The following is a 25,347-nucleotide window of genomic DNA, read 5'->3' as shown; positions in this document are numbered from 1 at the left end:
TGCCTCTCTCCAGTTAACAATTAAAACATTCTTTAAATAAGATGATTTTTAAAAATAAATCCAAGGAAAGCTTTTCAGGGGTTGACATAAGAAGTGTGGCCTTCTTCATGGACTATGCAGTATTCATGGCCCCGGGTGGCCCTCCTCTTACAAGCCTTGCCCGTCTTCGTGATGCCGTTGCACAACTGGCGGCGTGATAAAGTGCTACCATTGGAAATAACAGGGAATCGGAAGGCAGAAAAAGGACCAAATGAAAGTGATTATTGCCATTACATTTAAACAGATGGAGGTCCAAATGTTTGAAGAAAATAACACCTACCTGTTGCCTGCTAGTGAGATGTTGAGACTAGAATTACGTGAATCACTCGCATCAAAAACACTGCCTAGGTTTCTTAGAGGAACGACCTTGATTACATCCTGTGAAATAAAACCAAAGCAGATTAATAAATATTTATGCAGTCTTTTTCATTAGAGATTTAAAAATGTATATTTCATTTAGAAGTAGATAACGACTGAGCTGCAGCATCAACCAATTTCGGTTTGAAAAAGGCAAGAAGTCTGTGGGAAAGGTCACATCTAATAAAACGTGCACAAAGTCTAGATCCTGTTCTCACCGAGAGCCTGGACGCCCTCATTAGCTTGGGGGTGGATTGAGTCGGGGCATCCTTAACTGACACAAACCTTTCCTCTAGGTTCTGGCTGGGAGACGCGTCAGCCGACTGACAAGGATCATCTGTGAATGCAGATTTATACTTAAGTTATTCCTCCCCCCGAATAGCAAACAATTATTAAATGATTTAATATATTTAAAAAAGGATATACACCGGTCCATACCGGGAATGAAAGAATCGAAAGGGTCTTGTTCCATCAAGTGATCACATTCACTCCTTCAGTGGGGAAAGGAAGCAAGCATTATCAAGATAAGATGTGCAATTCTCTCCCTAAAAAAGGGGTGGATTACAAACAGCGACAATATGTGTATTTCTACAATAAAATGGAAAATCTTGACTAATTGTTATACACTAGTGACACTGGTGTGGTTCCTTGAGTTTCTTCTTTAAATTCTGTTGTGGAACTCAGCCCAGAGCCGGCTCACCTCTGTGGTGTAGAGTGGTGCTCAAATGGCAGACGCTGGTTCACCGGCTCCACGATCTCACAAGGCGGAAGTGACAACAGGCGGGACGTCTTATCCCTCATCTGGGAGCATGTCCGCAACAACTGATTGACTAACAAATGACCTATGCATACACCCAAACACAACCTTTAGTGACATGATCTCATTATAAGCACCAGTCCATGGTGAGCTCTCACAGCCCTACCAAGTGTCAGCATGAGAACCAGCAGGCTGAGGCCTGTGAAATCCAGCGCCGGCTGCTGGTTGACCTCCGCTACAGCGTTGAGGGAGACGGTGACCAGCAGCATCGCCCGGGAGAAAAACGGACTACGCAGGAAGCTCAACAATACGGCACCCATTAGTAAATAGCCAGCGTGTAGCACACACGTGCACATGGCGGCCAGGCTTAGACCTGAATACAAGTGGAAACAAGAGAAAGAAAGCTTGTATCACTGTTCAACAATGGACCCTTTCACAGCTCGTCCAGTTAAACTAACTTGCTGTTGCCGCAAGACTAGGTCGGTTTCATTGATGTCTGTCGCAGGCGCAGCACGGTCAATATTTACCCAACCAGTTGTGTCTACGCTGGAACAGACCCATGTTTTCCCTATTGTGAATATTGAGTGTCTCATCTCAAACACACACACACCACCTGCTTGTAAGCGCTCCTTTGTGTACCTGCCCAGCCGAGGTATCCCTGGATCATGTGCAGACGGCCTTCTATGCGGCTCTGCATGCCGTCCAGATAATGCAGCATGAACCCCAGCGTGCCGTTCATCCGCTCCAGCTTGCGCATCAGGTCTGTGTAGTACTGCGCTGTCGTGTCCTGGTATTGAACAAACTCCACCATACTACTGTCTGAAGTACAGAGAGGAAAAGATAAACTATACAAAATATTTACATTTAATTATTCAGGGTTATGTTTACCTATTTTATGATAGATATCCTGTGCTTTGTCCCGAACGTCTGCAAGGTCTTCAATAATGGCCTGGTGGTTTTCCTGCACCTCAGACCCTTGGTCCTTCAACTGCTCACTCACATTCTCTAAGGGAAGACAGACAGCTGTGGGCAGAGCTTTTGCAACTCATGTGAACAGTCCATATTAATGAATTGGAATTCATAAACTCATAATTAATGAACAAATGCAGCATGTTGTTCATTCATATCACTTCATTAAACATGTTAACACAAACAATGGCAGTCGGCAGTTTAACACATGTACATTCAGACAACATTCTGTATATTTGTGTCCGTCTGTTGGTCAAAGTATGGCTTTGATGCATTTGTCACATTTACAATATATGGCACTTCTAGTGTGCTTACCCATTCTGTGTGTAATGCCCTGAATGAGCTGAGCTACCAGCTGTTGTCCAGAGGCTATGAGGGCCTTCTCCTTGCCAAGTTGATCCAGGTTGATGTCAAGGGAGCGCTCCAGTTGCCCCTGACCCTCCCACAGTACTCCCTGCTGGGCCTGCAAAGCTTTGTGGCCCTGCATGAGTTTATCCAATGAAGCTACAGTCAACTCCTTGAGCTCAACTTGGCCATCCTAGAACCAAGAAGGGATGGGCACAGTTAAGACATTAACTTATCTTAACGATTAAGTATATCTCATCACTGAGGGGCAATTTGTTTTAGGACACCAGTTTTTTAACACAAACACCTTGGCAGATCATATCTGCAGCAACTTCAAAGCAACATGAACTCGTTGTACAGGGGTTGACTAGGATCAGTCAGTATTGATCTTCTTCAAAGTCCTAACCTTCCTACAAATGAGGAAGGTCATTCAAGGTCATGCCAGCAATTTTGCTGCACTTTGACAAAAACCTGCAATCCGTTTATATTCAAGGGTAAAGTACTCATACCCGTGGAGAGAGGACGATCAGAGGACTATTACTAGTAAAAAACTGAATAAAATATTTTCTCAAAGGTATTGTCGACATTACATCTTGGAAGCTTACAATAAAAGCACATGCACGGATAGGTGTGATGGAAAAATCCCTATATTGTTTAGTTGTAATAATTACAGCTTTGTTTTCTTAAGGTTATGTCCACCCCATCTGTTAACTTGTCTTACCTAGTTCCCCTTTGTTCACCTTTGGCGTGGCGTGAACCAGTCCCTTATCTATAGGAGAAAATCTCCTGTACGCAAACATTTCCCTCACGTGATGTATGGACAGATGCATTGCGGGGAGGGGGTGAAACTGTTAAAAGGCTGTGTCAAACTATTCTGCTAGAGGAGACTGTGGTGTATGCATACATTCAATTAAAAAAGGACAAATTTTTAACTATTGTATTCTTTTTTGCATTAGAAGTCTCATCTGTCCTAGATGCAAATTCCCACGACATGGGGCTTTCTACGCACAGCGTGAAACTCGAAGGTCAGCTTGACATAAATTCTCTAAAATTGTAAAAGGCGAGAACACTCTGTTACCTTCAGGTCATTCATGGCGTCTAGTTGGCTGCTGGCTGTGGAGATGAGAGCGTTCACGGTCATCTCCGCCTTTCGCCGAAAGTGCAGTTGGCGTGTGCTGTAGCACACGGAGCGCACGCGGTTGCTGACTATGTGGTACGCGTTCCATGTGTCAGAGTCCATTTCTGCTGTACACTCCTTAATTGACTGCAAATGAGAACGAAATATTGAACTACTTGTATTAAAGTATTTTTCTTTTAGAGACAATTTTGTAAACATAAAATCCTATCCAAGTTGTAAAACACAACTCTCAACAATCTCTCAAATAACACACATTTAGTAAAACCACCATGTATTTATTGATTTACGGTGTTCTGGATCTGTCGTTTAGGTGAAACAGAGGATATACCATCTCCTCTGTGCAGGGGTAGGTCGGCCTGCCCTCCACCTGGGCTTGGCAGTTGAACAGCATCACTCCCAGCTTGGCAAGCTGCTCTTCTGATAGACTTTCACAGGTGGACTTCAACTGAGCAACCACCTTCAAAGGATAGGAAGGATTCGTGTTCAATTGAAAAATAAATGGACATCACAGATTCAAAGACCTGCAATGACAGTTTAACAGATACTGTGGCCACCTCAAACTTGCTCCTAGCTCGGGTTGTTATGTTCATCAGCAATGCAAGTAGTGCGAAACACTTGGTACATTTTGTTTTACCTTATAATGGCAGCTACCCAATGGGCTGAGCTCCATCTGCCTTGCTTCCGCCAAGAATTTATCATCTGCAATAGTCATTTCAAACGGAATGGAGTCTTTCGCAGGCGGTCCGCTAGCTGGGAGAGTTGCTGCTGGAGGAGTCTGTGCTGGCTTTAACCAGTCAAATAACCCATTGCTGACATTACATCTTAATGCCAACACACAGAAAAGTAGTGAACGAAGTCGTCGAAAGACAAACGGGGCCATTATAACTGCAATGAAAAAAACAATACAGACAATCAATTGATATCCTATACTTTAGACAGCTGTACCACGTGCTTAACATTAGAGGAACAGGAGATGTCACTAGCGAAGCCGCATAAAAGTCCACCTCGATATAATAAAAAGGGAAAATAAGACATCCAATCTCAATCCAACAGTGTACAACGCAGTGCACTCTACACATAATCAAATAAAAAGTAATAAACTTGTTAATTTATTCAATGATCTAGTGGCTAATAAACTGCAGTCACGGAATTAACCTGCATCAAACGTTCGTGGATTTAGGCCAACCTCCTCGACAAAGACCTGAGTTCATTCAAGCCAATCAAACAGCCTAATCTTAAATTTCACAGCTACTAAAAGTAAGTTAACACTTAATTAATTGTAAAGAAGTTAACAGAAAACAGGAAAAATAAAATAAGTGTTGATATCGTGCTCAAAAGTACCTTATTTTATTATCCAAATCTGAAGGCTGATCGTTCTCAATTCACAAGGGCATCACCGACGGGATTAAGGCCCAGCTGATACAAATAGCAAATCACCCCGCCCATTTCAGCGGTGTACAGAATCAGCTAATGAAAACGGTGGTAGTGTAGGATATGCTCGTTTTTGGGTTGAGGACACCAGGTCGGTTATTTGTTCAGATTTCAGTTATATTCAGTTATATCTAACCCTATTTCATGGCTTCGCCTTATGGGCTTGTCCCGTGCGCACGGGACAAGCCCATAAATCGAAGCCTAGACGGCTACGCCTATATCATAGAACTAGAGTTTTAATAACATAACTATCGTTCAGCATTAAAGAGCCTACAGTTCAACCATTCAGACAACAGACCAGATATTGTGATTGAGGTGCAACAAACATTAGGCCTATACCGTATTAAAATTATGGGCCTTATAGTTATATTTGTATGGGTTCCAGCACACATTGGAATAAGGGGAAATTAAATACGTATATAGGTATAACTGAAATGAAAGGCATTATTAAGCAAGAACTGAATAGAAGATGGCAAAAGCTAAGGGAGGAAGAGTGGAAAGGACGATGGTAGCCTACTACTGAGTCCAAAGGAAAGTAGGAGAAATGAGATGTGGAGGGAAGAACAGAAGAGAGGACTAAGTTCTATCGAGACTCCGATTTGGCTGAACAGAAGCCTACACTGTTTTAATAGGAACACATGAAACAGGCAGATGTAACTGTGGGCAAGAAGAGACTGTAGAACATGTTATAATGGAGTGTGAGAGGTATGAGCCAGACAGAAGGCAGATGAGGGACCATTTCAGAAAAGAGAAAGTACAGTTTGATTTAATAGATATTTTACAAAATCATTCCAATAAGTGTCATCAAATTCTATTAAATTTTCTTAGGGTAACTAATTTGTTTGAAAAAATATAGGTTATAAATGTGTTTAATTATTATTATTATTATTTGTATGTGTGTGTGTATATATATATAAGTAGGGAGGTTGTTATTTATTCCACACGCCATACCAGTAGATGGCGGTAATGCATCTATAAGTTATTTTCCACTCGCCAAAAAACAATACAAAAGAAGAAGATGAAGATATGCTCGTTTCATTTTTTCGGATTGAACGAAAACTGCACTCATTCCCCAACGCACGAAATGAAGAGACCCGCCCGGCTGGTGTACCCTGGGATACAATTCCAGCCAACCTTTGGTATCAAACTCCTTCCCAGCCTACGAAATGCGCTGCGCTTTCCCATCTGACTACCAGCAATACAGTTCTGTCAACCTGGGTTTGACTTGTGAATAACGTGGAATATTTTAATTGGACCAGGTGAACACATAACTTATTACAGACGTTATATGCGATGTTTATAAGAATTGAACGGTCTGATACGGCGGTTGTTAAACATGCCATCCATCTACTTTATGGTTGTCCACAAAAACAGCAGCACGTGTGTTTGTGTTGTATTTCTATGAACTGTGTTTCCAAAATAACTCAACGTTTGGTCGTCTACCGAGTTGGTTGTGTTTGACTATGAAGCACCTGCATAGTGCTCTGCACACTTTTGCTCTGCTGTTGTAGACATGCTATATGGCAGAATAGAACTTAGGTCAAGCTAGCCGTCCTTTATTCTGTCCTTTATGGAAAATGCATTGGAACTGCCAAGCAGGGACGACATTCTGTCCCTCTCTGAAATATATCTGCCATTGTCAGTGTTGCTGTGTAGGCGATACAGTTGTCCTATATACCCTGTGTTAACACCTTATTTTGAAACCCCCGGGTGTAGATACATGTTTAGCTTGTTCGCAGTATAATAATAATACCTACATCCGAAAGCCCTTGCCTAACATGGACGACAGCAATAATAGGAAACTGAATTGGGATATAAGAGAGACAGAATTGCTTCTAGAAATTCTCAAGGACCTTGACATGAAAAAATGCCTGGACGGGAGGCAAGTGAACGACCAGCTTTTCAAAGTAGCCCAGAGAAGGATGACCACAGGTCTATTGACTAACTGAAGATCCGCTGGAAAGTTCTTAAATGTGCATATTGTAAGTGCAAAAGGCCGTCCAGCGCCCCCATAAAGATAACAGGGTTGGTGGCGGTATGAAATGAACATAATTGCAATCTTGTTATCAAGGTGTCCGCTAGCCGCAGCAGTTGTCCACAATATAAGTTAAGAAGTGAGAGAACTAACCAATGTGTCATTAGACCTTTAGATGAGTAATTATATAATATGTTATTCCATGTTATTGTTTTCTCTTTGCCTCTCTTGCGCATACCTTTCGCAGGTAAAAACAGGCCCCGATATGGATATGCCATTAAGGATAGGATTTATTGGAGCAGGAAACATGGCATATGGAATAGCAAAGGGGATCTTATCTGGTAAGTTAAAACGAGTAGAAAGAAGAAAGAATCACTGTAAATACAAATACTTGCATGTATTTACATGTGCATACTTAATGCACATGCATGTATAATTTTAGCGTACTGTATGCATTGCACTTGCATGTTGAAGCCGAGGTGTAGTCTAGGGAAAATATGTAATATTTGATTCGCTTTCCAGGAGATGTTCTTCCTGTGAATGTTAAAGTGAGTGCCCCATCACCGAGGAACTTTGGACGATTTGAGGTAATTCTTATTATTATTTTCCATTGGGAGACAAACCATTAAGTCCAGCACCATATGTCATGCAACAATCATAATATACCAGCTGCTGGAAGGGACACATACAGATACGGGTATGAGGTGTCCGATACTGTGTTCTCATCGATACCACTGTACTCACAAGTCCTTTGATACACATACACACAATACCAAAACATTGACACCGTTTTTTTGCTGATTCAAAGGTTTGTTACACCCCGCATATCAACAAAGTAACATGCCATCTGAGCTGTGGCCAGCATTGTAAATCATGGCTATATTTGCATCTTCCTCACTTTTGGGGTCTGGAGTCTTGGGTCACTATGGTATACTGTGATCTGGAGGAGTTTTGAGAGCATTGGGGACACAAAGATCTATTGTATTCATCCATGTCTTTCATTTTGCTTGTTAGGAGTTGGGGATCTCAGTCACACACTTCAACTCTGAGGTGGTCTCTGGCTCAGATCTTGTCTTCGTAGCTGTCAAGCCCCACCTGGTTCCAGGAATTCTCCGTGAGATCTCACATCTTGTAACTCAGAAACACATAATTGTTTCTGTTGCAGCGGGCGTAACATTGGCAACATTAGAGCTTGTGAGTTATTTTGTCCACTAATGATCTTCTACCAGTCAAATGTCTAGTGAAATAATTGGCAAATGACCTTCCCCCCCCCTTTCTACTTTTAGCTCTTGCCAGTAGATTCAGTGATCCTCAGGCTGATGCCTAACCTACCATGTTTGGTCCTGGAAGGGGCTCTCCTGTTTTCAAGAGGCTCCTCTGCAAAGCCAGAGGATGCAGCACTACTTAGCTCTTTGCTGCAGCATTGTGGCCTAGTGGAGGAAGGACCTGAGGCCTGGATTGATGTACACACTGGACTCAGTGGTAGTGGTGTGGCCTTTGTGAGTGGTGTAGGGGAATTCATAGTCATTGAAAATAACATAAAACGATAATCTCTCTCGCATGTCATTGTCATTTATTAACTTTAAAATGTTGATATACTCTGCAGGTATATCTGTTTGCTGAAGCACTGGCTGAAGGGGCTGTTAAAATGGGAATGCCAAGTTCCCTGGCCCACAGCATCGCAGCTCAGACTATTGTGGTCAGTAGTGAAGCGGTTCCATTTTAGACTGGCTGTTCCTTTGTTTTCATTAGTTTTGCTTTATTTTCTGGATATAGGGCTGTCTCAACAACAAACCTTCTCTGTTAATATCCCCGTGTTGCTTTCCATTGCAGGGTGCCGGCAGATTGTTACGTGACACGGGAAAGCATCCTGCTCAGCTGCGCTCTGAGGTCTGCACGCCGGGAGGTACGACGATATATGGACTTCATGCGCTGGAGCAAGGCGGTCTGAGAGCAGCAACCATGAGCGCAGTGGAATCCGCCACAGAGAGAGCCAGGGAGCTTGGCCAGAAGTCGGCTGGAGCTGGGAACAGCAACTGATGATGTTGTCTTTGCCCATTGAAATGGATGGGTCACACGACTCGTCCAGTTAAGTGTTAAGTGTGCAAGCGGACCCTTTCAACCACCCAACCAAACTTCACAGAGGAACCAAATTGGACTCTGTGTTTGCCTTGAATCGGTTTCATCTTTATAGGTTATTATCATAATGGGTAAACTATCGTTTTGTTCACATGTAATTTAAACCTATTGCTGACATAATTTATTGAGGCCATCTGAAAAATACTGTCTACATCATTCTCTTAAGAGTTTGAAAAGTATATAATAGTGAAGTTGTTTTACTAATCATTAATATCGAATAAAATTTGATAAAATTCGCAATTGCAATGTGAGGATCTGTGTTTCACACTTATAGTAGCTTTCAACTTAAAGTGCTTAACCTTTCCATATAATTGTGGCGTAGCTTCTTGTTTTGGGCCATCTACTTATCTTGGTATTAATCAACTGAAATGTGTGGCAAATAACGCACAGTTAAATCGAGAATCACATGGGATCTATGTGATATATTAAATATAAGTGTCCCCTCCCCCAACCTCCCGAGGTCTCCCTGCTCGATCGTTTCCTTGGCTTCCTCCTTCCCGTATCGCAGATACCCGGCGGACCACGCGTGTCACATCGGCCCAATTCATAAACCCAATACAACAGTAAGTGTCGTCAACGTTCAGTGACAGCAATAGTTTCCATATTTGTGTTTGACAGTCATTCATTTATGTGTAAAACGAACCCTTAGTTTGTGGCAAAACGGTCATATTGGTATAAACGAAAGTGCTAATACTGCTAGCCTGAGCTAGCCATCGGCATGTCAGAATGATGCAACTAGCATGGTCAGTGATAACCATTCATTGTTAATAATCGTTTGATAACGATCTGATTTGATTTTATGCTAAACATAATAAGCGCCCACATATTCGTTAAGATGACCCACACCCAGATGAAATCTGTATCACTCTAAGGTAACTAGGTATCTAACTAACCTTTTGATATCGTCAGTATTGAAGCTGGTCGACGCCCTTCTCGACCTGTATGTGCACAACGTTGCATGTTTTATTCGGACACAAATGTAATATAACATAAAATGATAATACATGATTGTCGACGACCTCCCTTGATGGCAATCATTCCTATCCCTTCAAGGTATGTCTGCCACATCATTCCCATCCTTCAAGGGATGTGGGCCTTAGAAGAGATTTAAATGAATGCCATCAAGGGATGTCGGATCTGGATGGATATTAATGTATATTATTGTCATTGGCATTGGGCAGGGAAAATTACTGGTCTGCACCATTCATTTGTTCCAGATGTGTCGGTTGATGTCACAGATTGAGTGCTTGATATTTGCTGTTGCTATTGGATTACCATTCTGTTTTAAACAGCACTTTAAAACAGAACTATGTTTTATTAATCTCATTCTCTAATTTAACCATAACCGTTTTTTCATTTTATTCATGCTTTCAGAGTTGGACAAGTGAGTTGTATATATTGAATCAATTTGTACTCATTTACTTTTATTTATTTGATTAAAAAAGGTACTCTGAATGCTTGTATTCCTCCTGTTGTCATTTATTGTATTTGCGAATAAGTGATTGTTTAATTTGTCTTTTTAACGGCTTGCGGATTAATGGATGAAAAGAACGCGTTTTGCATTTGGATTTAGTATTTAGTTTGAATTGAACACTTACACTTAAGGTGAGTCCCCCCCCCCCCCCCCCGTAATTTTTTAATACACATGAAATGTCTTCCCTAAATGTGTAATTTATTTATTTGTCATTTTATTTAAGCCGTTGTATTTGGCTCAGGCTTTGTATCAGGCTTTGCATGAATGTGCCAAACACAATTGATTAAATGTTCAAGGAAGGCATTTCTTGTGCAATGAAACTGTACAGTAATATAAGCATGGTTGGTTTACTAATTATATATCTTGGAGTCATCAACTGTATTTTCGGCTTCATTTCAACTAATATTCTTTGCATGTCTCTGCACACCAGTGTCATTAAGAACAATACTCGAAACAATGTGCTTATTCAAAAATGTCATTACAAAATTCGACTTTATTTACTACTTCATTTCATTTATTCTTTTCTTGAGTGAAACAACAATGCATGAGATATCCTTGATTGACCGCATTTTATACCAAAATGTTCATATATCCTTCTTTTGTTTGGTCATGCTGTTTGCCAAGCCACTGCCATTTACCTACTTGAGGAACATGAAGCATGTTTTTTGAACTAAATCGTTTTTCAATTTGGTCATCTAAACTGTCAGACATCTGCATGTTCTGCTTCCAACGTGTTTGTCTGATTGATTCATTGACTCTACAGTATGCCTCACTTCTCGGGCTGCTTAATGTTCAAATGCAGTTACTGACAATGACTGTAGCCTAGAGTCCAATGAATACATCTGTATGTCTCTCAACCGTCATGGATGCTGAGTAACTAATCCAAGAGCCTGTCCCTGTTATTCTCTTCTTTTCTGCCCGGCTCAAACCCAAAGCCATCAAGAAGAACCTCTTCCCCCCCCCCCCCCCCCCAGTGCCCTCCAATGGATCATTCTGAGTGTGCTCTATCTGCTTGCCTCGGTCAAATGGATGCTCCCTCTAAAATAGCAGGAGAAGGGAGGAAGAAATCAGAACCTGGTCAAGGAAACGTTGAAGCGGCATCCTCCTCCCCGGAGAGCGGAAGCGCCAATGGCGAAGGGAAACGCCCTGCGAAGACCCGCCGTCGTCGGAAGCGTTCGTCAAACCCAGAGCAGCAGCTTGAGGGCAAGGCTGGAGGAGCGGCTAAAGGCAGAGGGGACCCGGAGCAGGGCGCCGGCCGGCCGGCTGACGCTGCCTTGTTCTGCTTGCAGTCAGAAACGGCCTCCGTGTGGCTGGAGCGCAGCGCCTACGAGCAGGCCGAAGGCCGCTATCAATGCTGGCTCGCACTCTCCGTCGGTCGTGGCACGGAGCCCTACGAATCTGACACCCCCGCCTCCCAGCCCGCCGGGTCCCCGCTCCCCCTGCCCAAGGTCAGGCGTTGCCCCAGGAAAAAGCCCAAGCAGCGTCCCGTCCCAGATTCACTGAGTCTGGCCTGCCTGGCTGCCCGCCCCGCCACGCCCCCCACACCAGACGAAGGATATCAGTCTCAACAGCCGACCCCCGCCACCCCGAGCCCGCGAGCGCCCGCACCCGCACCCCCCGCGGCCCCCATCAATGGTCTGCCCCGCCTGGCGGTGGAGCTGCTCCGAGAGGTGTGGCTGGAGAAGCCCCTGTACGACCGCGCCGAGGCGGCCTTCTATCAGCACCTCCACAGCAGCACCAACAGCAGCTCCCCCAAGTGGAGCGCCCCGCACGGCAGCGACCACCCGCAGAGCCTCGTGGAGGAGGAGGAGGAGGAAGAGGAGGACGCGGGGCCGGCGGAGGGCGACGGCGACGGCCAGTCTGCCGCGCAGGGCAAGGCCGAGGTCTTTCACGCCCTGCATCCCATCCAGGAGGAGGAGGAGCCCGCAGAGGTCGGCGAGGAGCAAGAGGGGTCTGCGGCGGGGACCCGCTACTTGATGCACCCGGACAGCGAGAGGGTGTGGCTGGACAAGTGGCGCTACGACGCGGCGGAGAGCCGCCACCAATGTCAGTGTGCGGGCACGGCTGCCCTGGTGACAGGGGCTCGGAGGCCGGGCAGCAAGGCCTCCCCGGTGACCTCAAGAACCCCCCCGAGGGACAAGTATGACCCCCGAGCCCTGGAGCGTCGTGTCAGCCCATGCATTTGATTTCCCCTTTAGTGATTTCAGTATTGTTATTTTATTTTATTATATTGTTTCCTGTTTTCATTTTATTTCGTGGCTTTTTTTTTTTTTTTTTGCTGTGACTGATTTTTATTTTTTGGTTTTGTTTGATTTTTGTTCCCATTTGTGTTGTGGTTTGGAGTATAAAATATGCATGCTGTTTTACATTTTGAGTTAAGCTGTCCATTCAAGCATTTCATTGGTATTGCGTTAACAAAATTATATCAGAGATTTTGAGAGAAAAAAATGACATGGTTGTGGAGTAATGCCATTTTTATAGATGAGCCATTTTTATGACATTTTAGTGTCTTTTTTTATTGAAGAATTTCAAGACTCAATTATTTTTGTGTTGAACTAACAATATTTTGCGATCCTTTCCTATTTAGCGCCACCATGAGCTCAGTGGACTTTTTCGCCCAGGACAAAATCTGGTTTGAGAAACCTCGCTATGATGAGGCAGAGAGGCGCTTCTACGAGAAGCACACTGGGCCTTCAGAAGAAACCCAGGTACCCACCGCTCCGTCCTTCCTGCGAGGTGTAGTGTGCTTCGTAGATTCACCGACACTCTGGATTTATTTCTGTGGCAGGCGTATAAGCCCAATCATTTCACTAGGCCCGAATGAAAGCCTTTGATGGCCTGCTGCTCTGTCTACCTGCCTTTGTGCACTCTGCCTGTGAACTCTGCACCATTGAACTCACTACACCAGATTCTTCCAGAAGGCTAGGAGGATCTTGTGCTAAAGTAGAGATCTAGTCTCGTGTTCTGGGGGAAGGGCTTTGGAGGGAGGCCTGGAAGTGGTGTGATTTTATTTTTTTCAGTTTTCAGTTATTTTAGAAATAAGCCTCAGGCTGGTTTCTCCAAGTTGCCTACTGTAGCTTTTACAACTGAAGAATAATGTCAAATTGATGTCAAATGTCAGTTGCAGGATGCAGGAGCCAACAGCATTCTGCAGGACATCGCAAGAGCGAGGGAGAACATCCAGAAGTCTCTAGCAGGAGTGAGTAGACTTTATTACAATACTGTTAATAATTCACAAGTCACAAGGGTTTTGTTTTACACACACAACTCGTCCCCGATCCGTCTGGATGTTGCTTGGCCTGCTGGGTGGATTACGTTATAGCCAAGCTATCAACTGCAGGCAGTCATACTGTGGTTGTGTTTCCACCAACTCCCCAGTCCTACGTAGGGGTGTGACAAAATACTGAAACGGTGTTGTATCGTCGCCCTTCTTCGTGCTATACGAAAATCGATACGCTGGTGCCAAATATTGATATTTTTAATAATAAAATAAGGCCCAATAAAATAAGCAGATTTTCCTGCTCCCCGCGTCGCTACAAAATCCAGCCCTTTACCTTTTCACAGTCATTTTGTATTCATAGTTAGACATATATCGTTATGTATTTTTATAGGATTGTCTAACAATATATTGATTATCACAGAATGGTCTTATATCAGTATTATCGTTATGCTTGGCCATGTATCGTATCGTGAGGTACCCTGTGATTCCCACACCTAGTACTCCTCAGGTTCGCCATACGGTTGGCTTCTTTGACTTTGTATCAGAATAGAATATCTTTAATTGTCATTGCACAGGTACACAGGTACAACACTATCATTCGAACATGCCACCTTTCTGGTTTGACTCCCTGCTCACCAATGTTTACTTTTATTTATTCTTTTATTCTTTACCTTATCTGCATGTCGTTTGTTTAGTTCATTCCCTCCTTTCCTCTCCCTCTCATTTCCCGCCTCTCTTTCTGGGCCCTAAACTCTGTGGTCCCTGACCCCCTGGCCAGATGAAGACCACCCTCTGTATCAGAGGCTCTGGTCAGCCTGCCCTGAACCGTCCACCCCAGCTCGTAAGTGCCCCCCTCCTGCTGTGTGCCACTGGCCTCATCTCTTGCAGTCTCAACATGCTTGTTAACCTCCGTGAGCCAAAGCATTGGGCCCCATGTGCTGTTGCATGGACATCATTTGACCTCAATCCATCGAGTTTGCCTCAATCCATCTAGTCAGCCATTGGTGGATCTCTCCAACCAACACAAAGTGAATCTCCTCACTTTACCAGGGTCTGTCCATGGTCCAGCACTCGTCCTATGTTATAAAAGAGCTTCTGGTTGGAGCTTGCAGGGCCTGGGCCAGAAACCGCAAACTGAAAGCAACATATTTGCACGCTGATGCTTTTAGAAGAGATTGGATGTGATGAAATTGAAAGGGTATTTCTGCAGTAGCCAGTCTATGAGGTGTTTGGAATATGAAACCTTAACACTTTTGGACAGTGATTGACGTTTTTCTAGTTTTTGTCGTGTTTGTGTAACCAATTACATGCTTACAGATCCCTGCCTCCAGCGACATGATTGGTCGAAACAAACTGAAGAAAAGTGAAACGCCCCGTTGGCCCAGATTAGAGATCATCTGCCGTCACACTTAAGATATTTGTGAGATGAATCTGGCTACTATCATTTGTTTTTATGAGCTGCTGGTGAGCTGTGTGTTATTGTATAACCCAACAGTGACCGCTCCTTAGGCTTGGTGTGAAGAGTGCGCGTCACTTCTGGACTGTTCTCTAGGTCTGGCTGTTATCATCGTGTCACTGGTGCTGACCAGTCTTCTCCTGTGGTTCCTCCTCAGACCACGGGCACTGGGGCCGGGGATCAGGGCGAACTCGTATCTCGCATGAAGACTTTGGAACTGGAGAACCAGAGCCTGCACAAAGGTGAGGATCCCCGGGGAGTTAGTGTTTTTATTTCCTTAACTTACATTCTTAGTTATTTAATCCTGACCATTATAGACATGACTGTTTGGATGTAAAATAAATAACAAGAATACATTCATGTCAACATTAAATGAAAGGCCATAGGGAAAAGTGAATGAAAGCGAGTTGATTGAAGTGTAATGCCCCCCGTGGCGCCCTCCTGGTCGGTGTGTTCAGTGGTGGAGGACCTGAGGTCTGCCCTGTCCAAGCTGGAGAGTCGAGTGTCCGTTCTGGAGAAGTCTCCGGCTGCAGCCACGTCGCCGCCCGCCGCCCCCTGCACTAACGTCAGTCTTTTGAACCCTTTCCTTCTCCGACATGAGACTGTGTGTGTGTTACTGTGAATGTGTCTTCATCGTAAACGCGTCCTCCAGGGAACCGCAACCAAGCAACAGAAAAGCAGCGCGCCAGTAGACGACGACGACGACGACGACGACGACGACGACTTTGATCTGTTCGGCAGCGACGACGACGACACGGAAGCAGAGAAAATCAAACAGCAGCGGGTGACCGAGTACGCAGCGAGGAAGGCCAAGAAACCCGCCCTCATCGCCAAGTCATCCATTCTGTTGGACGTCAAGCCTGTATGTCGCCGGCTCCCGTTCCGCACACACACCGCGTCACGCGTCGCATGGCACATCGGACTCTCCTGTTTGATGGACTCCTGCCCCCATGACCCCTGACCCCACCCTCCCACTTCTTCTTTGCAGTGGGACGACGAGACGGACATGGGGAAGCTGGAGGAGTGTGTGCGCTCGATACAGGCGGACGGCCTGCTGTGGGGCGTGTCCAAGCTGGTCCCGGTGGGCTACGGCATCCGGAAGCTGCAGATCGCCTGCGTGGTGGAGGACGACAAGGTGGGGACGGACCTGCTCGAGGAGGAGATCACCAAGTTTGAGGACTACGTGAGTACCACACACACGCACGCATGCACTAGCATGAAGTCGGTGGATAAAGATAGGCCACATATATCTACATATAATATAACATAACATATATACACATGTATGTCCACGGGGTTCATCTGTGGTTGCACGTGTTTGTTGCTGTTGTGGGCTAATGGATTTGTGTTCCTCCTCTTAGATCCAGAGTGTTGATATTGCTGCTTTCAACAAGATCTAAGTGCAGCCTGTGTTTCCTGTCTCCATCCATCCTCTCTGCTGATTGTGAACGGTTAATGTACGGTTAATAATAAAGACTCTTGCACTTCACCTCCCCTGTCCTAAGTGCATTGTTATTCATGTTTTATATCTTTTTTTTATTATTACAAAATGCTTTTTTCTGCCTTTAATTTAAATGTTCACATGTCACCGTAGTTGACAAAAACCTGGCAGTTGATTCGTGAACATCAACAGCATCTAAATAGGGTCATAAATTAGAGATGGGAGTAGAGCAATAGCTGAAACTATTAACACTATGAGCCCCATGTCCACTTGGAATAAATTGTAAAATTTGTTTGTGTTACTCTGCAACGGTTCCTTTTGAACAGATTTATTTAAAGCATATTGTGTTAAACACGTATTCAATAAAATAAACGATGATGAAATAACTGAATGCAACGTTTTTCTTAAGTAAAAACCCCAATCCCCCCCCATAAATACGACATAACTGACAACACTTTTTTATTAGAGTTGAGTAACACACAGGGAGGCTGTAATCCTGAAAGAAGACAACTGTAATTGAACAGCCCAAGATGAGGCAGCATCATGTTATTCATCCAAACCCTCACTGTGAAGACTGCACAGCGACCTCTGGTGGTCACATGGGACTGGCGGCTGTGACTGAACACAGTCGGAGGAAGACAGCGTGTTCTCCTACACGCTGTTAAACGCAGGGAGGGACGAATAATGACAACCTATTTTGTACATATTCCTAAGGGGTCCGATGTTTATCATGTATTTCCCTGGTGACCATGCTTCAGAGGGATATAGCTGAGTGACCGTATACCCTGAAATGATACTCGCTTCATATTAAGAGAAGCCACATAAACCCCATCATGAACTATGCCCAACTTGAAGTGCACCTCTGCTATACTGCCGTTGGTGTCTATCATGATGGCTCATATAGGCCACGTTGGTTTTTTTTCATTCTTCTTTCGTTCTTTCATTGTCACACACTTCTCTTCTTAACGTGATTGTTTTAATTCACCTCAGCTCTCGTCATTTAACCTCGATCACCACATCATGGAATTATAAAAAATGATAACATGAAAAATACTCTCAAAATAGGCTAGGTGTATTTGATGTCTATAACGCTGACTTTAAATACCAAATACATTGGGAGAAGGGGTGGATCCACTAGTATATGTCTTTGACGGTTTCGGAGCCAACCAGGTACCCTACGGCCCGTGTGCACAGTGCACACGCAATACCCACTGTTTTCAAGTTAACGATTGGCCGATGACGGCGATATTTCAGTGTGGTGTGCCAAATGTTACGAAGACGTTACAACTAAGATGGTGGGATGAGCGATGCATTTTGGTGGAACTGGTGATGCAACGTCTCACAGCCCAGGAGTCTGAAAGCTAAGCGCCTGCAGAACCAGAAATCCAAGATGACAACAAACAGGCGGTAAACCGGCTTGTTTTGTGCGTGTTGTTAAAGGACAACCCGACACCACGAGTGCGTTGGATTTCGTCAGATGACTCCCTCTCCGTTTTTCTGTTTGTACAAAGAGCGAGGAACCAGCGGCATCGTTTCCATGCGTTCATGTTATCGCATGACGTGTCAGTGAAAGGCTGCTCTCATGTACCTCAATGGCTTAAAGAGGAAAAGGGGTGATGGGAGGCACCATTATGGACGCTCCACCACGCCCGTCACTAAGAAACATGTCTAACCAGCTTTGAAAATGTTGGATACTACATATGTGGAGGTAAACATGTCAAATATAGATAGGGGTGGTTCAGGGAAGGGGTGGGGCAGACGAGGACCCTGTCCACAGTAGCTTCTTACAGGAGAACGAATGGCTTGTGAACCACACACCGAGACCCATGCTTGGATAGGCAGCACAGCCCGTGGTCACTGAGGCACGAGCTCCTTCAGGGACGCCAGCGCTGAGTGGATGCGTACATGGAGCCGGTTCTCAAAGTCGTAGCCGCTGAAGTCCTCCTAAAAAACATTGGAAACAACAATCAATCTGACTTCCCTTTCTGAATCAATTGCACCAGTTTTGGTTGGGAACTGCAGTGTTCTTTTAGATAATTACCTTTGCTTGAAGAAGCAAGGATCTCCCCTTCCCGACCGTCTGTGTAAAGCATAAAGGCCTCATTAGTTTGTGTTTCTGTCAGTCATGATAAGAGGATGTAAAAGCTGAACCCACCTCTGGTTTGGTGAGAAGAACGCAGCCCAGTTCGTAGACAGAGTATGGCTGTACATAGGAGTTGATTTGGTGGCCGTACTCATCCCTGGCGGCCAACTGAAATTCCTGGATGTGACATATCATGGATATATCGTTTAGATCCTGATTCCTGATTGGTCAATACATTTCCAAAAGTGTGCATTACTTCGTAATAACGGGTCACCTCGAGGTGTCCTGTTATTGATGAAGGTAACTAATATCTAATATTGTTGGTCACCAACCCAGGCGTGCATTTTTTCCAACAATGTGACACCTCGCCGTGGTTAATTCCTTACTAATGTGCTATCTAAAGAGTCTAACCTGAATAGCATCTTTAGTGTTGCCATGGCATTTGTGAATGGAGCCGAGAAGGAGGTGTTTTAAACCTCTGCAAGGTACGTCGTCCAGACCCTGTAGCACTGGGCAGATAAGAAGAATAATAATACTGTCAACTGTACAGGTAGATTTTGACCATAAGACTAGAGCACAATGCATTTGGTAAAAATAAAACTAAATAATAGCCCTAATATTAACAATGGAAATAGGAACAACAAGGTATTGGGATCTAACCTTGGTTCATGATCTGTAGTTTGGAGGAGGAACAGTTTTGAAGTGCTTTCCACAGGTAGAGAACTTCGATGACACCCAGGAAGCAGAGCTCTCTGCTGGGCGCGGTCTTCCTGAGTCTCTCAGCCTGCCCGCATAAAACACTGGGTGAGTCTAATACGCTGTACTGCTGTAAGGACACAAACATTGTACATCTCTCTGGAGGAAAACACATGTGGTCCTCACCCGTTTCAGGGCAAACTGCTCAATCTGATTATTCTTCCTTTTGAACAGTTTCTGCACGTCTTTGAAAACACCGCTGGCTCCGTCGAGGTCCCCCGAAGCGCCCTGGCACACTGAACGACAACAAGGCTCAGGACTCAGAGACCCCACACACATCTCTGCAGAGCTGCCTGCATTTACACTTCCACGTTAACGTTAACAAGGAGCATTCCCACCCAGAATGGACGCGAACCAATGAGCAAATCTTGGAACGGAAACGCAAGACCGAGACTGATCCAATGAAAATATGTTGAAAAAAGTAATATATCCTTTAAAATATGCTGCTGAAAAGCGGAGGGTGTATTGCAACCAACTGAAAATGCAGTTGTTTCTGTCTGCCAGAAACAAATCAAGAGACTACACGTCTTTGTGTACCGTAGGTCGACCAGTAAAAGTGCCGTGTACACCCTCTGAGTCACGAAGCAGATGTTTGTTTGCTTTGGGTTAAGTTCAAATGATTCATTTTATGTATTCACCTTCTTATGGTCCAGGCATAACGAACGTTTAATAATTCTGGGACTCACGCACATACACTATGCATACACATAAATGGACACGATCTATGCAGGTGGAACTCTGTAGATGTATATGTATATATATATAATATATTATAAGACGGTGTGTAAGTGACTCACCTCCAGTCAAGTAGGCATAGTAACACTGAGACCAGCGGGACTCATTCTTCAGCCTCTCGAATGACCTGTGCGCATCTTCAAAGTTCATCTCTATCATACTGCACCAACCTGGAACACGCATGCACGCACACGCACACGTTTTTCAGTGCTATGCTTTGGGCAGATGACATAGTTGACATAGGTTAACATAGCGGCTAACTTTGTGAGGAAAAACATACCAATCTCATAGAGACACACGTGTTGGATCTCTCTTTGGTCTGATGCAAGCTCTAAAGCATCATGGAAAGATACCAAAGCACTGTTGATATGGCACTGGGGACAAAGGAGAGAGAGCAACAGAGAGAGCACACACACATGAGCCATTTATGTGCCTGACAGCACACACACACACACACACACACACACACACACACACACACACACACACACACACACACACACACACACACAAACAGGTAAGGATGACTAGATTAGGTCATGCAGAAGACACATTCAATGGAAATATTAGCAGATGATAATTCAATGTGAAATGGTGAACGGATGAACTGCATTGGAACTGCATGTTAGAAACAAATCAAGTAGAGTCTAATTACTTTTGTAATAGTTCTATGCTACTATTTGGAGAGGCAAAGGTTAAGGAATATTACTTGATGAGGCTGAAAGGTACCCACCTCTAGCCTCTGGACTCGTCCTTTGAAGAACATGAAGAGGGAGGAGTTGGGGTAGACCACAGACTTCCTCTGCAGAATGGCTTTGGCCTCCAGCAGACCGGCGGTGGTGTCTGAGCCGTCCAGGGCAAAAAAAGGAAGCACTACCGTGTGGTACCACAAGAGGGCCAGCCTGGGAAAGAAATTCATGCAAGTGCAGTGTCGATTAAATCAGTGTTTCACGTTAATAGATGGCCAACTACAGGTCTACAACATATATACAACAATCAGTTCAAAGGCACAAACCTTTAGCCTCTTAATCTCACTTTCAATATGCTCCAGATTATCTCTTTCAAAATGTAGGCCTACATTTTCTTATGAAGGGCATGCCAGCAGACCAGCACTAATGAATGGTCCTCCAAACAATATGTCTCTTGTTTGCTCTGACAAACATAACACACCCAACAATGGCCCAGTGTATAACCAACACGTGTAGAATTACATAGCCTAATGCTAGACATAGGAGTCACTGTCAATACTGTATACATACCACTTAATACTAAATACACCTGATCACATTTCAATGTGTCTGCCTAGACAGCTAAACAACAGTTTCTAAAAAAGAGAGAGTGTATTCTTTGATATTTGCCATATTTTCATCAGGTATCAGGTCAAATAATGTGTACAGAACTAGAAGTAAAAACACTCTGTTACTCTGTTAATACATCTGTTCCGCCCAAGTTCTTCCGTTACCCTAACAACGTCTTCTCCTCGTCCTAACTGCAGAGGAGCGGTCTACTCACGTGGCCAGCGGGGCCTTCATGTCCTTGCTCTCGCTGGCGTACATGAGGGAGGAGAGGCCCTGGAGACGGTCGCCGGGGAAACCCAGCAGGTTGATGATCTTGAGCAGGTGCGGCGGCACCATGGAGATGCACAGGTGGAAGAGGCCGTAGCCGAAGCTCACCGAGCCCTTGAGGCGGTCCAGGGCCTCGGCCGTGACGCAGGTCCCCGCCGGGGCGTTGTGGTTGGCGTTGTCCGACAGAGAGGACCTCCTCTGGCAGGCCTCCTGCAGCTGGCCGATGTCACTGTGGCACTTGTTGTACATCTTCCAGGCCTTCCGGAGGATCCAGCCCCCCTTGATGTACGCTGCGCAAACACCAGGCGGAACTCACTAGGAACAACTTGGTCACAGTTTGAAGGAGCTGAATACTAACAAGGACAACTTTACTCCCTTATCCTAGTGCTTGACTATTCCCCTTTTAGTTCATGTCTTTCACCTGTGGTGCTTAATAATTTCCCTCCTGTTTAGAGCCTGTTTTAGTGTTCCTTTAGTGTGTCACTCGTGTAATAGCGTCTCATAGATGTTAGATATAGTTGGGTTATTTGCCTTTATGCTCTTTTCTTTGTTTGCTTGGAAGAACCCTAAATGAACCCTAAATGAAACTCTTCAACCTCTTGAGTCTTCCTTCTCTATGCTTGGGTCCACACCCTCTGCCATTACTAACAACTCATTAACAACAGTCTGAGTGTAGGCCTACCGGCCCAGAGCGGTCCCTTTGGTTTTGGTTCAGGGGTGGCGGCGGATTTACCTGACAGCTCTTGCTTGACGAATGAGAGGACAGCGAGGTAGACCTGACAGTCTGCCACGATGATTTGTCTCTGCAGGCGATCCACGACCGCCACCCCGGACCTCTGAGAGTCCATCTTTCACCCACACACACAGAGACACACACACACACACACACACACACACACGTAAACACATTAAAACATAAAAAAACACATACACCAACGTATAATTCACATGCCGTCCATATGCAAACATTAACACTTGCAAGCATTTGACACACACGCACATACATAAACACACACACACACACACACACACACACACACACACACACACACACACACACACACACACACACACAGTATTCCATGTGGATGATGGGCATCACTCTACTACGTCCGTTCGTTTCAAGCAGCTACTAATACTACTTTGCCGTGGGTTTGGCTATGAGCACATGGTTGCCTGAATTATCAGGCTGTGCTCCAGGAGGGATCTTATATCCAGATCCATGTAGCAAGCTGTGGATGTGTCAAATCCTACTCCATATTTTCACTCTGCCAGAAGTCCTATCCACAGCAATTACCCAGCGCGATGCGATCGGACGTGATGACCCAGAACGGCATCTGCTCTGCCGCTTCTCCCCACAGTGGAAGAGCTATTTTCAGCTGAAGCTCTATCCAAACACATGGCATGCGCTGAACAAGCCTACGTCCCACATCATTCCAATACAGCTGTTTCTTCATGTCACTCTGTCCCACTGACGTATTTGTGTTGTTTGTTTACTGTGATAATCTCTCCATGAATCAAACTCACTGAATGAATTAAGTTCAAATGTGAATGTCTAGATGTCTTCCTCCTCCTTTTTTGATTCTAATAAAGCTTCTCTTTATTAATTTGAAACTGGGTTGATCACCCATGCAACCTCACAGAGACATTCAAAAAGCATCACAATCCAAGAGGGCTTAGTCATATCTATGTAACATTCAAAAGTATTGATAGTTTTCAATGTACTATACTATATTTATACTTCATTTTTTTTGGCCAAGGACACCTTTAGCAGCTCAATGTATTTTGGGGAGAGGATGAATTAAATTTTGTATAAATAATGCATGTTATTTGGTGTAAACATTAACATTAAATGGGCCTTGGGAATAAATACATTTATTTATGTTTTAATTATCTCTGGGAAAGTGAATCTTAGTAATTAGTTTCCATATCACTGTTGATGCCAGAGCTAGCTAATGAGCTGTGGTCCCGGGGGGAGGTTGTGTGAATGTGTGGAGATGTTTCCCTCACACTCACACTCTTCTTGATCTTGTTGCGGAGGGTCTCGATGACCCCTGCACTGTCGCTCTCACACAGCCTCTCTGTGGTGCGCAGGTCATCACAGGCCATCTGCATCTTCTCCTCCTCAAAGGTCATCATGGCGTTCTGCACTCACACACACACACACACACACACACACACACACAGTCACACACACACACGCGCACAGATACACACACCACATGATTAATAATCACACAGCAAGAGGATAGTTCTACCTTAATGCACCATTATTCTGTGGGTTAGTGACGGATGCAGGATTATGATTATCATTATCATGTCATTATCATTATCATGCTTAAAGGAGGGTTGTGGAATAGAAGTTTGAAAAAAAAACTGGTTCAAGATAAAGGCCTGTCTTTACTCATTCATGTGTTTTGCGAGCTCTAGAATTGTATGAATTATATAATTTGAATGCACCCACAATATATGAATGCAATAAATAATACAATAATTCTTTATGACGTATATAACGTGATTTATAACGTGAACTGACCAGTTGAGAATAATTAGCGGCAAGAGCCTTGTGATGCAGATTACACAGTAACCATTGTTTCAAACACACACACGCACATGCACACGCGCACGCACACACACACACACACACACACACACTCACACACTCACACACACACACACACACACACACACACACACACACACACACCCCTTACCCTACAAGAGAGACGCATGTATCTTGGTACAAAGAGCATGACATCACCTCCCAACTTCAAACCAGTCGTGATGAAAAAACCACTGGTGACAGGGTCATCTCAGCGCCCCCCCCCCCATCAACATCATTATGTCCGTAAACAGCTGTGTGGGTTTGAGTCGTGTCAGGCTTGGTGGTGCAATCCGAGCGTGTGATTGAGTTTGAAGCCCTGAGTGAGCAGGTAGGAGGGTCGTAGGGAGAGGAAATGAAAAGGTGTTATGGATGTGAGACTTGTGACTCATGTGACTCACTCACGGTCGTGCCTGGTGGCTCTACTTGTTATTAGACTAAAAGGCTAAATGTACTGGGTTGGATCCCTAATGTTAAGTCTGGCTCGACACAGTCGTGAGCAAGATGCCCAAGGATCTTCCTCTTCCTTCACGGTGAGGAGAGAACTCACCAAGAAGCTGACGAAGCTGGCCCCGAAGCTCATCAGTGGACTCTGTGTCCTGAATAGAAAGAGACATGCATGGGATAACAGGAACCTGAACCTAAACCATTTAAAAGGAACCGTTTGATCTTATAAGGCCTAGCCTACTCGGGATGCGTTGTATAATCTAATTAGGCAACATAATAGTATTCAGGCTATACAGGACAAACACTGTGTGTATACCATGTCTAATAGGTCAATATGACTTGCTTTAATGGGCCAGTGTAAACACGTGAGCCTGAAAAGCATGTGACGTGAAATCAGGTGGAAAGTGCAGTTTTTTTA

At 44.5% G+C, this 25,347-nt stretch overlaps 5 protein-coding genes across 8 annotated transcripts in view; 3 read left to right on the top strand and 2 right to left on the bottom strand.

Annotated features, from left to right (window-relative positions):
- Positions 1-65: 65 nt before the first annotated feature.
- Positions 66-5,051, bottom strand: bmb (brambleberry; the record flags this gene model as incomplete). Its single annotated transcript, XM_084472973.1, is given in 16 exon segments — positions 66-204; positions 320-417; positions 507-733; positions 835-887; positions 1,097-1,238; positions 1,320-1,526; positions 1,793-1,972; positions 2,042-2,158; positions 2,438-2,660; positions 3,546-3,731; positions 3,934-4,062; positions 4,240-4,490; position 4,947; positions 4,949-4,987; positions 4,991-4,993; positions 4,995-5,051. Coding segments are annotated over 16 exon segments (2,043 nt in total). The 3' UTR covers positions 66-74.
- Positions 5,052-6,138: 1,087 nt separating this feature from the next.
- Positions 6,139-9,364, top strand: pycr3 (pyrroline-5-carboxylate reductase 3). Of its 2 annotated transcripts, none has more exons than XM_084472677.1 (7): positions 6,139-6,295; positions 7,259-7,352; positions 7,534-7,598; positions 8,026-8,205; positions 8,298-8,510; positions 8,618-8,710; positions 8,845-9,364. In XM_084472677.1, exons 2-7 carry the CDS (start codon positions 7,277-7,279, stop codon positions 9,049-9,051), a joined length of 834 nt encoding a protein of 277 aa, XP_084328803.1. In that variant the 5' UTR covers positions 6,139-6,295; positions 7,259-7,276; the 3' UTR covers positions 9,052-9,364. The 2 variants fall into 2 exon arrangements, with proteins under 2 accessions (XP_084328803.1, XP_084328804.1); XM_084472678.1 differs by lacking the exon at positions 6,139-6,295 and adding an exon at positions 6,933-7,018.
- A 288-nt stretch (positions 9,365-9,652) lies between these two features.
- LOC311352753 (elongation factor 1-delta-like) lies at positions 9,653-16,826 on the top strand. 3 transcript variants are annotated; one of them, XM_084472552.1, is made up of 9 exons: positions 9,653-9,713; positions 13,212-13,332; positions 13,752-13,823; positions 14,623-14,685; positions 15,458-15,542; positions 15,759-15,865; positions 15,953-16,162; positions 16,289-16,483; positions 16,662-16,826. In XM_084472552.1, the coding sequence occupies exons 2-9, from the start codon at positions 13,219-13,221 to the stop codon at positions 16,698-16,700; spliced, it is 885 nt and encodes a 294-aa protein (XP_084328678.1). In that variant the 5' UTR covers positions 9,653-9,713; positions 13,212-13,218; the 3' UTR covers positions 16,701-16,826. The 3 variants fall into 3 exon arrangements, with proteins under 3 accessions (XP_084328678.1, XP_084328677.1, XP_084328679.1); XM_084472551.1 differs by having other exon boundaries at positions 13,746-13,823; XM_084472553.1 differs by lacking the exon at positions 14,623-14,685 and having other exon boundaries at positions 13,746-13,823.
- Positions 11,650-12,854, top strand: LOC311353151 (uncharacterized protein; the record flags this gene model as incomplete). Its single annotated transcript, XM_084472972.1, has 1 exon — positions 11,650-12,854. The coding sequence occupies one exon, from the start codon at positions 11,650-11,652 to the stop codon at positions 12,808-12,810; it is 1,161 nt and encodes a 386-aa protein (XP_084329098.1). The 3' UTR covers positions 12,811-12,854.
- A 1,254-nt stretch (positions 16,827-18,080) lies between the features above and the next one.
- The window catches only part of LOC311352722 (tetratricopeptide repeat protein 39C-like), a gene marked incomplete at both ends in the record, with an annotated part of 7,547 nt that continues 280 nt past the window's right edge, over positions 18,081-25,347 (bottom strand). Inside the window, 16 exon segments of the mRNA XM_084472521.1 lie at positions 18,081-18,105; positions 18,107-18,231; positions 18,233-18,238; positions 18,647-18,685; positions 18,783-18,821; positions 18,897-19,001; positions 19,236-19,333; positions 19,485-19,608; positions 19,707-19,816; positions 20,378-20,485; positions 20,596-20,689; positions 21,049-21,217; positions 21,828-22,170; positions 22,614-22,728; positions 23,897-24,025; positions 25,033-25,081. Coding sequence (XP_084328647.1) covers positions 18,081-18,105; positions 18,107-18,231; positions 18,233-18,238; positions 18,647-18,685; positions 18,783-18,821; positions 18,897-19,001; positions 19,236-19,333; positions 19,485-19,608; positions 19,707-19,816; positions 20,378-20,485; positions 20,596-20,689; positions 21,049-21,217; positions 21,828-22,170; positions 22,614-22,728; positions 23,897-24,025; positions 25,033-25,081 — 1,678 coding nt within the window.

This window comes from Micromesistius poutassou (assembly GCF_964030765.1).
Source record: "Micromesistius poutassou genome assembly, chromosome: 9".
Taxonomy (NCBI): Eukaryota; Metazoa; Chordata; class Actinopteri; order Gadiformes; family Gadidae; genus Micromesistius; species Micromesistius poutassou.
This window is presented reverse-complemented; position numbering and strand designations above follow the sequence as displayed.

Bases quoted from the DNA above. Each gene is read 5' to 3' on its own strand.
- LOC311352753 (XM_084472551.1), top strand. From the start codon at position 13,219: ATGAGCTCAGTGGACTTTTTCGCCCAGGACAAAATCTGGTTTGAGAAA. The intron at 15,866-15,952 runs GTCAGTCTTTTG...CGCGTCCTCCAG, and splicing joins CCGCCGCCCCCTGCACTAAC to GGAACCGCAACCAAGCAACA. The intron at 16,163-16,288 runs GTATGTCGCCGG...TCTTCTTTGCAG, and splicing joins TTCTGTTGGACGTCAAGCCT to TGGGACGACGAGACGGACAT.
- pycr3 (XM_084472677.1), top strand. From the start codon at position 7,277: ATGGATATGCCATTAAGGATAGGATTTATTGGAGCAGGAAACATGGCA. The intron at 7,353-7,533 runs GTAAGTTAAAAC...TTCGCTTTCCAG, and splicing joins AGCAAAGGGGATCTTATCTG to GAGATGTTCTTCCTGTGAAT. The intron at 8,206-8,297 runs GTGAGTTATTTT...TTCTACTTTTAG, and splicing joins CATTGGCAACATTAGAGCTT to CTCTTGCCAGTAGATTCAGT.